The sequence below is a fragment of the Trichosurus vulpecula genome, chromosome 3 (assembly GCF_011100635.1).
Source record: "Trichosurus vulpecula isolate mTriVul1 chromosome 3, mTriVul1.pri, whole genome shotgun sequence".
NCBI lineage: Eukaryota > Metazoa > Chordata > Mammalia > Diprotodontia > Phalangeridae > Trichosurus > Trichosurus vulpecula.
In genome coordinates, this window is record NC_050575.1 from 304700190 (window position 1) to 304714192 (window position 14003).

The window sequence follows — 14003 nt, forward strand, 5'->3', positions numbered from 1 at the left end:
TATATATATGTATATTTCTCAGCACAGAACTTTAAAAGAAAGGCCCATTTATCAGGGCATAGTAATATTGCAAATAAATACAAAAGGGTAGAAATACTAAACTAAACACATCCTTTACAGACCTTGGCACAATAAAATAATCAGTCAAGTAGCACAAATAAAAAGACCTAACTAGAGACTTAGCAATGAAATCAAAAACAATGATTGGGCCACAGAACAAATCATAGAAATAATTATGTGAAAGAAAATCATAATGATAAAATGACATAGCAAAATTTCTGAGATGCAAATAAAGCAGTCCTAGAGTGAAAATATATTACTAAAAATATATATGGACATAATGAAAAAGTAGAGGACTAATGAAATTAATATGCATTTAAACATTAGAAACCCAATATATAAAACTAAAAGAGGCACAAAAGAGGAAATATTGAAAATGAGAATAAAGAGAGATAAATTGTAATACAAAACTTATAGAATTTATAACCAAAACTAGAAGCTCATTATTTAAAATGCCTAACAAAACTAATAAGATCAACATCTTACATCATTTACCAAGATAAGGTCAAAATAGATACATGATCTACATATAAAGGGAGATATAAGAAAACTAAACGAACATGGTACACATCACATACCAGACTTATGAATAGGAGAACAAATTATGAACAAGGGATAGAGATATAAAATGGATAATTTTATTACATTAAATTTAAAAGGTTTTGTACTAATAAAACCAGAAAATTGGGGTAGGAGGTTGTTATAGACAGTTTATCAGATAAAGGTCTCGCATGTCAAATATAGAGAACCTTGTCAAATTTATAAGACTATAAGTTATTCCCCTATTGATAAATGATCAGAGAATATGAACAGGTAGTTTGGGGATAAAGAAATCAAAGTTTACATATGTCACATGAAAAAGTGCTCCAAATCAGGGCTGTCCAACCTTAGGTTATCTTAGGGCCACATTAAAATAAAATAATTATTCGAGGGCCGCACCCAGAATAAAAAATACAGTACACTAATAGAAAGTGGGGGAACGTGGTCATCAATAAGACAAGCGAAGGCGCGAAGTGCGAAAGTAAACACAAAACAACAAAGTGTGAAAGCAAACACAAAACAACAAAGCCACAAGACAACAGTATAAAGGTAGGTGCATCGTACAGACAGAATGCATCCCACAGATAGATTGAAAATTCCGTGCAATATATTCCATCCGTAATACTGCTTTAAAACTCCAAAGAAAATTAACATCAATGAGATTATTTGTTAGTGATGGAATTAAAAAATCAAATATGCATTTCCATGCAAATTATTATTTTATTTTTTCGCTGGTGAAAATTAAAACCCATAGGTGGGCTAGATAAAATCGCACTGTGGGCCAGAAGTGGCCCGTGGGCCATATTTTGGACAGCCCAGCTCTAAATCATTATTTATCAGAGAAATTCAACTTAAAACAACTTTGAGGTAAATTACACCTATCAGATTGGCTAAAACGGTTGAAAGGGACAATGACAAATGTTGGAGAGGATGTGGAAAAACTGTTGTCAGAACTGTAAAATGATCCAACCATTCTGGAGAGCAACCTGGAATTATGCCCAAAGTATTATAAAACTGTGTAAAACCCTTTGACCCAGCAATACCACTATCAGGTCTGTTTCCCAAGGTGACCAGAGAATAAAGAAAAGAACCTCCGTGTTCTAAAGTAGTTGTAGCAGTTCTCTTTATGGTGGCAAAGAACTAGAAGTGAGGGCATATCATCAACTGGGGAATAGCTAAACAAGTTATGGTACATGGTTGGAATACTATTGTGCTGTAAGAAATGATGACCTGGTTGGTTTTAGAAAAACATGGAAAGACTTGCATGAAATAATGAAAAGTGAAATAAGCAGAACCAAGAGAATGTCTTAATAAGTCTTAATAAGACTTACATAATAAGACTAAGTTATTTTGAGTATTATAAATACTCAAATCAACTAGAAAGGACCTATGAAGGAAGATCCTATCCACATCCAAAGAAAGAACTACTAAGTAGAAGTTGGTGTGTGTGTGTGTGTGTGTGTGTGTGTGTGTGTGTGTGTGTGTGAGTGATGAGGAGGGGGGGAGAGAGAGAGAGAGAGAGAGAGAGAGAGAGAGAGAGAGAGAGAAATGGCCTTCTCCATGCAAGGTAGGGAGGCAGGGAGAAAGACAATTTGGAACTTAAAATGTAATAAAAAATATTTTTTAAAATTCTGTTACTTTGAAGATTTCTAAAGGGAAAAATCAATCAGCCAGAAAAACTGCTAAAAAGCTGCAGCCGGAGAGTTTATTATGCTGGGAAAAATTAATGAAGCTTCATACATGAAGTAATTGTCCAGTAAGCAGCACTAATTCTCACTTAAGGCCTTCAGCAGGAAATTAGATTGTTAGAAAAGAGAAAATAACCTACAAGATACTTTTTCTCTATACTTTAAGCCCTGGTCATGTTGGAATTACAGAGATGAAGTCAGATAATCATAGAAAGGCAAACTTTTTTGGTATATAGAACTGCTGAAAACATTTTAGTAGATCTTGGAGGTTTGGAAATTAAGGAGGATTGGAGATTACTCATTAAAGAGTTTGAAGATTAATCATTTTAAGATTGCAGGGGAAAACTCCGGGGCCTTTGGTTAATTTTAGAAACTCACTCCTTTCTGAAATATCTTAGTGAGTTTTGGGGTACCACTCTGTAGAATTTGTTTTAAAGAAAAATAAGAATTAAATTCTGTAAAAGTTTCAGAGGTAAATAACACTTAGATCATTTTTGCTAAAGACAGACAGAGCTATTGTTTTAGTGAATGAATGGAGGCAGCTAGCAATCTCAGAGTGAAGGGGAAAAAATAGGTATGCAGTTTGCATTTTATAGCCACCTCTTGTTAACTCTTCCTTGATCATGAAAAGAGAAAAGGTTGTTTAAATCAGGGAACAATTTAAAAATGATTAAATTTAATTAAGGAATGGAAAGACTTATCTAAACTGACAAGGGAGGGCTACCCTGAATTCTTCCATCCCAATTTAGCTCACCCCTAAACAAGATCAGGGAGCCTCTGAGCCCCCACCTCCACCGCAGCTCAGAGATTGCCCTCTAACCCCCATCCCAACTCAGAGATTCCCCTCTGATTCCTACTCTAGTTCAAAAACCCATTGTGACTCTCCCAGATCAAAGACCCCCTGTGACTCTCTCAGTTTGTAGACCCTCCCCACCCCACTCCATTAACCCCTTTCATCTCAGATCAGTTTCCCAAATAAAGGTATTGGACAAAAACAAAAAAATGCTGGAAAATGCAGGAAAACTTAAGTTACATTCTGGTCTCAGAAATTTATTAGGTATGCGAATTTAAGCAAGTGAGCTTATCTGTTTGCCTCGGCTTCTTACTCTATAAAGAGGAAAATAATAACGATACCTACCTACCAGGGTTATTGTGAGGATCAAAATGATACAATGATTATGAAGTGCTTAACACATTGACTGGCATATGGTAAGCACTATATAAATGTTGACTATTATCATTATTTCTTTAATTGAATGTCATTGCATAGTGTGTTTTAAATGTCATTAGTATAAAATGCCAAAAGGTAATAAGATTAATGATTTTTAATGTAAGATACTTTGGAAATGCATTCAGCTAAATTGACACCATGTGACTAGTAATAAGTTTTGTTTCATGTTTTAAATATGTGATATTATATTATTATTGTACTTCTAAATTCTCTTATATTGTGAAATTTGTAGAATCATTCTATCAGAAATGCTGTTAGACAAACAACTTTTTTAAGCTAGAGGATGTTACGTTATGAATTGAGATTTTAAAAAAGAATGTAGTTAAAAATAGATATTTAAAAACAAATATTTAATGTGGCATATTTTGTTTTTAAATAGCTGGAGAAATGATGTAGTACTTCTGGCAAGGCTATATCTATATGCTTGAAAATGACAATATTACCAAAGTTAACTTATAGTTTTAATGCTATACCAAAGAAACTACAAAAGGAATATTTTACAGGACTTCATAAAATTATAACAAAATTCATTTTGATTAACAAAAGACCTTGAATGTTAAGGGAAATAACGAAAATGGGAGGAATGAAAGGGGAACAGCACTTCCAGATCTCAAGCAGTATCATATAGCAGCAGCCATATGAACCTTAAAAATGAAAGGAGATAAATGGAATAGACGAGACAATGAAGAATTAAAAAATAATGGAACTTAATAAGCCAGTGTTCGATAAACCATAAAACATAAATTACTTATGAAAGAATTTCCTATTTGATATAAACTTCAGGGAAAACTTGAAAGTATTCTGGCAAAAATTAGGCTTGCACCAACATCTTAGACCACATTCCATAATAAATACAAAATAGTTATGTGACTTTAATATTAAAGAACATAGCACAAAAAATTAGAAGAGAAGAATTAGAAGAGATAGGAGATGTACTCTTAATCAAACAAGAGATAAAGGCTATATTATAAATTAGATGACTGCTCCAGTTACCCAAAAAACTAATTAGGCTTAAAGTCATACTATCAAATTCCTTTAAACAGGATCACAATCAATAGGTATTATAAATAATCCACATCCACTTTTAAATGTATTTGGTTAGTTTTGTGTTTTTTGAATTGTTTCTTGCACACTCCTTCCTACTGTTTCCATAGGGTGAACAAAGTGATCACCCAGTTCACCCACAATGCTAGTGCCATGAACTGAACCATCTGAAGTGGAAGAACTTCGACCTGGGCATGTTTGTGTTTGTTCTGTGCCTCTGTCCTCAGTTTCAGGGGTCACACAGTGATCTTTACCAAACCCACCACATCCAGGAGTTCAATCCATGGCAAACTTGGAGGAGATAGGATGGTAGACAAGATGCTGCAGCTATCAGGGAAGCCCTGAGAAGCAAGAGCACCTGAGACTCAAACCCAATGGAATTTTTGAATTTGGAACTAGAACCACACTCTACACGATTTGAGCTAAGCTATGAACCTAATTCCTTTTCCTTCCCCAGACACTGAAGTGGTATTCAGAAGGAGGCAAGAGAGGAAAAATTATGCCCCCCACATGTTGGTGGAATAAGTTAATATGTTTGTGGTTATATCTTGAAAGTAAATACTTCTCTGTAAAAGCAAAAAAACATGGCTGGCTTCAAAGCATGTTACTTTAAATAATAATTACTGTTACTTTGTTACTCACTCCTTTTCCATGACACTTTTCAGTGGCATTACAATTTCTTTCAATCAAAAAACGAGACTCTATGCAAGAAAAGTGTGAACATACCTGAAAAGAAAAAAAAATTTAAATGGTAAAGATCTATACAGGCATACCCAATATAATGCTGATCCAAACCAGTATCACTTCATAATAACATCATTAGGACATAACCTTACCCCCAATAAAATCCACAACCAACCCCAGTGTAAAATTTAAAACTTCCTGCCTAGGTGTCTCTGCCTCCTGCTCTCTACTCATTAATCAGACAGCTCCTATTCCCTGTTCTCCCACTTTGACCCATCAGGTCAATACTCCTTCCCCTAATTTCTTGAGCTCTTTTTTTCTATAAGCTCTTATGGAACACTGAATAAACATTCTGAATTGAACAATGAATGAAATATTTCTATGGAAATAATTATAATACAAGCAACATGACACAGTCTGAAGTTGGCTAAAGAAATGTATCCATTAAAGTCTGAGGTTTAGTAAAGAGAACTACAAGCAATAATGGAAGTAAAATATCCATAAAGAATAAGGTCACTACACTGTCCCCCATAATCCATATTTTATGGATTCTAAAGACTATATTTTAGTTCTAAAGACTATATTTTAGGGCTGATATTGAAAAGCTGGAACAAAGTCTATAAGAGGGCATAAAGAATGGTTAGAAAACTTAAAACTATGTCTTATGAAGAACAACTAAGAGATCTTTAGTGGAGAAAATTTAGGAGAGACTACAATGATCAGAGCCTCAAATATTTGAAGATTATGTAGTATCAGGAATAGATTTATTCTACTTGGCTCCAGAAGACAGAACTAAGACCAAAGACTAAAAGCTTCAGAGAGGCATATTTCAACTCAATATATAAGGAATAACTTTCTAATAATTAGTTTGTCCAAAAATAGAATAAGTACCTTAGGATATTATGAATTCTCCAAACACAGGAGGTCTAGCAAATAGACTGAATAACCACTTGCCAAAAATGTTATAGAGGATCATGTTTTAGCCAAAAGCTCAACCTGAGAGAGGACCTTCTGGAGGTCACACCTAAGCTACCAATGTCAGTACTACTCAATGAAAACCAGGCACCCTTGGGAGGGCAGAGGTGTTCCTAGCTTAGAATAACATCCCTCTTAATGGGACCCAGTCTCACTTGCAGCAGAATCAATGAAAATCGTTAAGTTTATTATGTGCCAGAAACTGGGAATGTAAATACAAAAGCAAGACAGACCCTTCCTTCAAGTAGCATATATTCTAAAGGGGGGCTGAACATATACATGGGAGTAGTGACCAGATAAGGGAGTTTTGGTCTGGAACTGACCTTGGTCAACTTCTTTTATCTTTCTCACTTGCACAGAGAAGGAGATGGACTAGGTAGCCTCTGAGGGAACCTTTCTAGCTCTAAATCTATGATATATGAACTTGAGTTACAAGGATAATAAGTCGATCCAAAGAAGAGTCAACTGATATGTCTTTCTGGAAACAACTGTAATATTTATTGTCTGGATTACTATGACTAGGGTCAGAAGTGGAAAAGGGGTCTCCATGCAGTGTCAAAGTAGATGGCAAAATGGAGAGGAGATTCAAAGTTATAAAAATGCCAAAATAAGGCCAATGCAGGGGTGTGGATTCTATTTCCATTACTCTGAACACATCCCTAACTGTTAGGAATTCCTGAGTGATGAAAGACAGAGGGGAGAGGCTACCGATAGAATAGAGAAGTCCCAGGCAGGCTTGGACACAGCAGGAATCAAAGGTAATATTCTCTCTGTTCCACACAAGACAGATACTATGCAAAGTTAACCATTAGCGTACTCAGAGTAGCACCAGAAACAAGAAAAAGCTGAAGACATTCAATGTAAAGGTTTCCTAGTGGTCTAGTCAAGCTTATTACATATTACATACATATTACATATTGCATATACTACTAGCCTAGACCAGCACTTCTTAAACTGTGGGTCACAACCTGTGGTTTAAAAAGTGCTGAAGGGGGTACAAGTGGAAAAGTTTAAGAAGTCCTGGCCTAGACCCAAGGAAGGGACCATCAATAGTTTCCATTGATACAAGTATAATTCACAGCTACACTAAGATTCATTCTTGCAGTCCAAGGAATAATCCATTATTTCCAGAGGCCTCTGAACACATAAAGACTTTGTGAACTTAGTATACTTGAGTAATGAGGAAGTGTAAGACCAATTGCCAGAAACAGGTGTCTAACAAGCCTCAAGAAGGGGGAAACTACAAGGAAGGTCATTCCATCAGAGATCCCCTTACAATAGGATGTTATTTCCCTCTTGTTGACTCTTATGATTAACGGAAAGGGGTCATGGAAGCTTATAGATAAACAGAGGTCTGTAGAGGAAAGGGAAGGGGAGAATAAAAGATACAAGGACCACTTGGATGGCATTTCTTTCACATAGAGAAACTAAACCTTAAAATTCAGTCTTTTATTATAATTGTTTGTTTAGGTGTCATAATCTTTTACTGGGTAGCAAGGTGGCTCAGTGGATGGAGCACTGGGCCTAGAGTTAGGAAGACCTGAGTTCAAATCTAGCCTCAGACATTTACTAGCTCTATGACCCTGAGCAAGGCCTTGGTTTCCTCCTTTGTAAAATGGAGATAATGACAGCGCTTACCTCCCAGGTTTGATGTGAGGATCAAATGAGATAATAATTGTAAAACTGAGGCAGCATTCTGACCTATCCTTTAATTACTGAATGGGCATTGCCTCAGAAGACATCACCAGTTGTCTTGACCTATGTCTTGCCCCTGGACTCCAATGACTCTGAAGGAAAGAGTGAGGCTGATGACTTTGCACAGCTCTGCCTCGCTTAAATCCAATTCGCTTGCAAGTCAAGGCATGATGTCATTGGTCCTCTTCCAGAACAAAGGATGAACAACAGCAAGATGAGCAAGTACTAGCTAGACTGGTCATAGTATAAGCCAGGGGTGGGGAATCTATGGCCTTGAGGCCACATGTGGCCTTCTAGGTCCTCGGGTGCAGCCTTTTGACTGAATCCAACTTTTGCAGAACAAATCCTTTTATTAAGGTCATCTGTTCTGTGAAGTTTGGATTCAGTCAAAGGGCCACATTTCAGGACCTAGAGGTCTTTATGTGGCCTTGGGGCCACAGGTTCCCCATCCCGGTATAAACACAGGTCCTGTGGCAAATGTTAAGGGGGTGGGAGCTTGCCGTACCAGTTCATTATGCCTGGGGTTCACTGGTCCATTAGTATAGTTTATCACATCAGATCCTCACTTAGGGCATAGAAAGCACTAGAACGGTCCATTATAAATTCTCTGCCTTAACAGTACCACTTCATATGCCATCTAGTAGCGCTGGCCAGAAGCAGCTTGTCAAAACTGTACAACTCCTAGAAGAATTCTTCCAATATCTCCATTATAGTGCCATATTTGGCCACAAAGATCATAATCTACTGGGACATAAGAGAAAAGGAAGCCAATCTTCACTCAATTCATGGAAAAATATCTAGGATGAAAATCCAGATACAATCTGACATAAGCAAGGACACTCTGCAGCTGTTCAGGATGCTCTGCATTTTGGAAGGGTGTATGAGATTCACCCTGAAAATCACTATGAGGTTCTACAGTCACATTCTCCTCCCTATGGTTGTACCTGTAGAACAGAATCTCATTTCTGTAGCCTAGTTGACAAAGATGTTACCCTGGATTTGGAATAAGAGGAGGGTGGTTCTAATCCTGGCTCTGTCACTTATTACCTGTGACCTCAAAGCAAGTGACTTCACCTTCTGGAACTCAGTCTCCTCATCTGTAAAATAAAGTAACTAGACTTCTGAAGTTCCTTCTAGCTCTTAAGTCTATGATTCTAAGATTCTGCAATAACCAAAGGGGACCTGGAGCAACATGGAAGTAGGTATAGCTGTGCCATACTTGTGGGGGAAGGATGGAGGGGGAGGGGCACGGAGAAAGGTGGCAGAGTTAGGCAGAGAGCTTGAATACAAACCCAGAGTACGAGATGATCTGAGTTCTAAATGCTGGAGAAGCTTATATGTGAGGGAAAGAGTTGAAGGATGGTAGAGAAAGTAAGAGTAAAGTTAAGTGTAACCTGAAAATGCTGAATCAAAAATTTGGTGCCAAGTGGATCAGAGGGAGAGGGATTGATTTACAGGTAGCGTCACATAGAACCGAGTTAATATGGGGACCAGACAGAGCACATTTAGTACTGACAGATTTGCTTTATTCAGAGATCTGATGCTGAGGATTCCCTTTTACATATGCACTGCCCCTTCTTTCTCATGGTTCTTAAAAGTTTACATGGCTAGAAATGTACATACAATGAAAAATCTTAAGACCTAAAAAGACAACTACTATACTTCCTAATTATAAATAGCACGATACTAGAACAATAAATAATTGAAAAACTGAATAATAATGCTTATGAACATTTAGTTACCATGTTAGGACCACATGGAGTACCATCATGCACAAATGTAAAATCTCGTTGCCCTGGTCGCACTGGAGTAGTATGTGTAATGGATACACATATATCGTCATAAACACGTGAATAAATCACAGATACATCTCTTTTGAAGAACAATGATCTCTTTGGCCAAGTACAAACTAATTTTCCACACAAGAGATTGCTACAAACACAAGGCAGACAAAATAGTTAAACATTTCAACAGTTAAACATTTCAGCAGTTAGTACAATGTCTGGTGTATGGTAGGTACTAAATAAATGCTTCTTGACTTGATGGCCTTTGGTACTTACTGACACATCATCAGTACCAAACAAAAATGCCTTTGATAACAGAAAGTGTTGTTTGATTTAGATCATTATACCAAATAAAAAGAAATAAAAAACATGATCATACCAAGTATAACATATCAACTTATTAAAACATTAGGTTTATCTGCCCACGTATGATTAATATTCTTTGACAATAGTCTTCATTATTCAATAAATTTAGAATTTCTCAAAAGATTACAAAATTAGAGATGGAAAGGACTTTAAAGGTCAGCTAGTCCAACCCCCTCATTTTCATAAAATCATGGACTATGAAAATTGGAAGGGACTTCAGCAGCCACCCTGTCCAATGGATTCACAAAAAAAAAATCCCTACTATTAACCTACCAATGAAGTAACCAGACAGCCTCTGCTGAAGAGCAGGAGAAGCCTACCCTACTCAAGAAAGTCTATTCCACTTTGGGGCAGCCATAATTATGAGAAGGTTTTTCCTAACATCATGCCTAATTCACATTGTGAATTCCAGCCCTTGTTCCTAATTCTTCCTTCTAGGGTCCAACAGAACAAATCTAATCCCTCTTCCACATGACAGATCTTCAAATAACAGAAGACAGCTCTCAGATCCTCCTAGTCTTCCCCCAGTTCAACATTCCTAGTTCCTTTAACCAATCCTTTCATAATCTCATATAACCATTTACCAATGAAGACACCAATGTCCAAGGTCCAAGATATTAGCTGATGTGAATGGAAGTCTACTAATACATCTTTTCACTGTACCCTACTGCCTTTATAAAGACTTACTCAAATGGACATGGTTTAAACGAATCTTTTTCAATACCACAGTTCCCAAATGGATCATTTCTGCCATTCATTTCTTCAAAACATGCAAAAGAACCAGCTCTGGAAGCTGTGAACATAAATAGATTAAGGCAAATTAAAATTCCAAATCCAATTTAATCACAGCCATTACAGGTCCATAAAGACTAGAAGTTATTGAGTACAAATACTTAATTTTATAGATGAGGAAACTAAGGCCCAGAGAAGCTAAATAATTTATTCATACTCACACATTTAAAACAGTAACAGGAGTGGGACTAGAATGTAGGTCATTTCTGGTCCAGTGAACTTTCGAGAGTTTAAAAAAAGCTAATCAATTAATAAGCATTTATTAAGCATTTATAATGTACATGGCACTGTGCTAGGCCCTGGGGATACAAGGATAAAAATGAAACAGTATCTATTTTCATGAAACCTACATTCCACAGAGGGAAACAACGTGTACAGAGAAAAGTAAATACAAAATATATACAAATTATAGAGAGAGTAGTAATATGGGGTGTGGGGAGGAAGAAGATCAGGAAGTGCTCAAACTTTTTAGACAGCTAAAGATTTTAAGAGGCAGAGATTAGGAAGGAGATTATTCTAGATTTGGAGGATAGCATGTACAAAGGCATGGAAATGAAACACTGTGTGGGAGAACCAAAAAATAGGCTAGTTAGCCTGGAATGTGTAGTATTTAATGAATAAAAAATATGGAAAGGTAGACCAGAAGTCAGATTATGAAAGGTTTTAACCAAGGACTTTGTATTTTATCCTAGAGACAATAGGATTTCACTGGAGCTTTTTGAGTATGTAAATAATGTTGTCAGACCTCTACACTTTAGACATATCACTTTGGCAACTATGTGGAAGACGGATTGAGGAGGAAAATTATCTGAGACAGGGACACCAATTAGAAAGTTAATGCAATAGTTCAAGTAGGAGGTGATGAAGGCCCAAATTAGAGTGGTGATGTAAACAGTGAGAAGGGGATACATGAGTGATATATCATGGAGTAGCATGAACATGATTTGTCAGTTTGGTTATGTTGAGTGAGAAAGAAAGGAAGAGGCAAAGAAGACTCCAACTTTGCGACTGGAAGGATGGAGGTACCATGGATAGAAATGGAAAAAATACATAGGAGGTTTAATTTGGGGGAAAAGATAATGACATGTTTCAGACACATTGAATTTAAGATAATTATAGGACACTGTCCTATAGGCAATTGGTGATGATGGGACTGGGCAGTCTCTGACCATGAGGTGGAACTTCTTCTTACCATGGTTAACCTGTCTACTGATTCCTTCCCTTCTGCCTTCGAACATGTCCAAATCTCTCAAAAATCTTCATATGACCGTACCATCCCTTCAATCCTATAATCCTATAATCCTAAATGCCTTTCCTCTTCTAAGCCAAAATTCTAGAAAAAGCTGTCAATAGTCATTTGCCTCTACTTCCTCTTTTACTCACTTTTCAAAACTCTGCAATCTAGCTTCCAACCCCATCACTCATCTGATATGGTTCTCCCCAAAGTTACCAATAATCTCTTAGTTGCTAAATTTGAGGGTCTTCTCTTGGTTCTCACTCTTTTTGACCTATTGCTACATCTGACACTACTGACCATCCTCTCCTACTGGAGAGTCCTTCTCCTCTGGATTTTTGTGATACCACTCTCCTTATTCTTCTCAGTTTCCTGGTTCATCATCCGTACCACACCCTTTAACTCTGGGTGTTCTCAAGGCTCTGCCCTGAGTCCTCTTCCCTCCTACATTTTCTCTCAGTGATCTCATCAGCTCCCATAAGTTTCATTTTCACTTCCATGCCAATGACTCATATGTCCATATATTCAGCTCATATCTCTCTTGAGCTTCAGTCTCATATCACCAATGTCCCATGAGACATTTCAAATATAACACACCCAAAATCAAACTCATTAGTTTTCCCCTAACAAAATTCATCCCTCTTCCAAACTTCACTATTTCTGCTTAAGAACTACCAATTTTCCAGGCTCCCAGGTTTATAACTTTAACATTATCCTTCACTCCTCATTCTCCCTTATCCTACATATCCAATCAGTTATCAAATCTTGTCATTTTTATCTCCACAGCATTTCTTCAATATGATTCCTTCTCTCCACTCACACAGCTAACACCTTAGTTCAGTATCTCATCACTTATCGCCTAAATTATTGTGATAAATCTCCTAAATGGTCTACCTGCCTCAAGACTGTCTCTGATCTACTCCATCCTACACACTGCTGCCAAAAGAGATTTTCCTTACACACACATTCAACTATGTCCCTCATCTAGACAATCAACTCCTATTGCTCCCCATTATTTATAGGATAAAATAAAAACTCCTCTACTTAGCTTTTAAAATCTTTTACAACTTGGGTCCAATCAGTTTTGCTATCCTAATTCTGTATTACTCCCCTTCCAGCACTCTATAATCCAACCAAACTTGTCTTCTCTCTATTCCTCACACAAGCTGCCATTTCCATATTTTTGCACTACCTATCTCCTATTCCTGAAATGTACTCTTTCCTCACTTGCACGTCATAGAATATCTCTCTTCTTCCAAGATGTAACTCAAGCAATACCACCTGTATCAGAGGTGTTAAACTTATAGTCTGCCCAGCCATGTGCAGCCCACAAAACTCCCCAAATGCCTGAGAACCAGATTAAAATGTAACTATAAAATGCTTAAACAAAATAAATAAAAATAATTTGCAATTTTCTAAGGCAGTATACGGCTCACAGGGATCCATTTCTATTTGAGTTTTGAAATGATCAGAGTGATTCTGTGTCTTTTTAAAACTGAACCTATTTACACTTAATTGGTTCTGTCCTGTTAGTCATGGTTCTTTGTCTCTTTGGCCTGCAATAAGTTAAGTTTAGAAATCTAGTTCTCCTGCTAATCACTATTCTATTCTTGCTTCAAAGAAATCTGTTATTCTTGATGGACATGGGTGAACACCAAGGATTCTGATATAGCATCTTTACACCAACCAAGCTCTCCTTCAGGGATGTCCGGTTTACTATCCAAAAAAGTCTGGTCCACTGTCTCTAACCTTACAGATGGGCTCAAACAATGAACATTTCTTAATCACAGGAGAGAAGGAAGGAGTTTTGTTGCTAGCCTCTTATTTCTAATTTCCAATCAAACATACTGTTCCCCCATGCCTTAGCCCGCTAACCAATCATACTGCTTTCAACATTCATGATATTGAGC

The 14003-nt window shown here is 36.9% G+C and overlaps 1 protein-coding gene across 1 annotated transcript in view; it reads right to left on the reverse strand.

Moving 5' to 3' along the window:
- LOC118842520 (disintegrin and metalloproteinase domain-containing protein 18-like) overlaps positions 1 to 14003 on the reverse strand; it is a 99406-nt gene that overhangs the window by 25529 nt on the left and 59874 nt on the right. Inside the window, exons 15-17 of the mRNA XM_036749998.1 lie at positions 10755 to 10860; positions 9660 to 9849; positions 5206 to 5289 (exon numbers count right to left, since the gene is read on the reverse strand). Of these exons, the coding sequence (XP_036605893.1) occupies positions 5206 to 5289; positions 9660 to 9849; positions 10755 to 10860 (380 nt within the window). The remainder of the gene's footprint in view (positions 1 to 5205; positions 5290 to 9659; positions 9850 to 10754; positions 10861 to 14003) is intronic.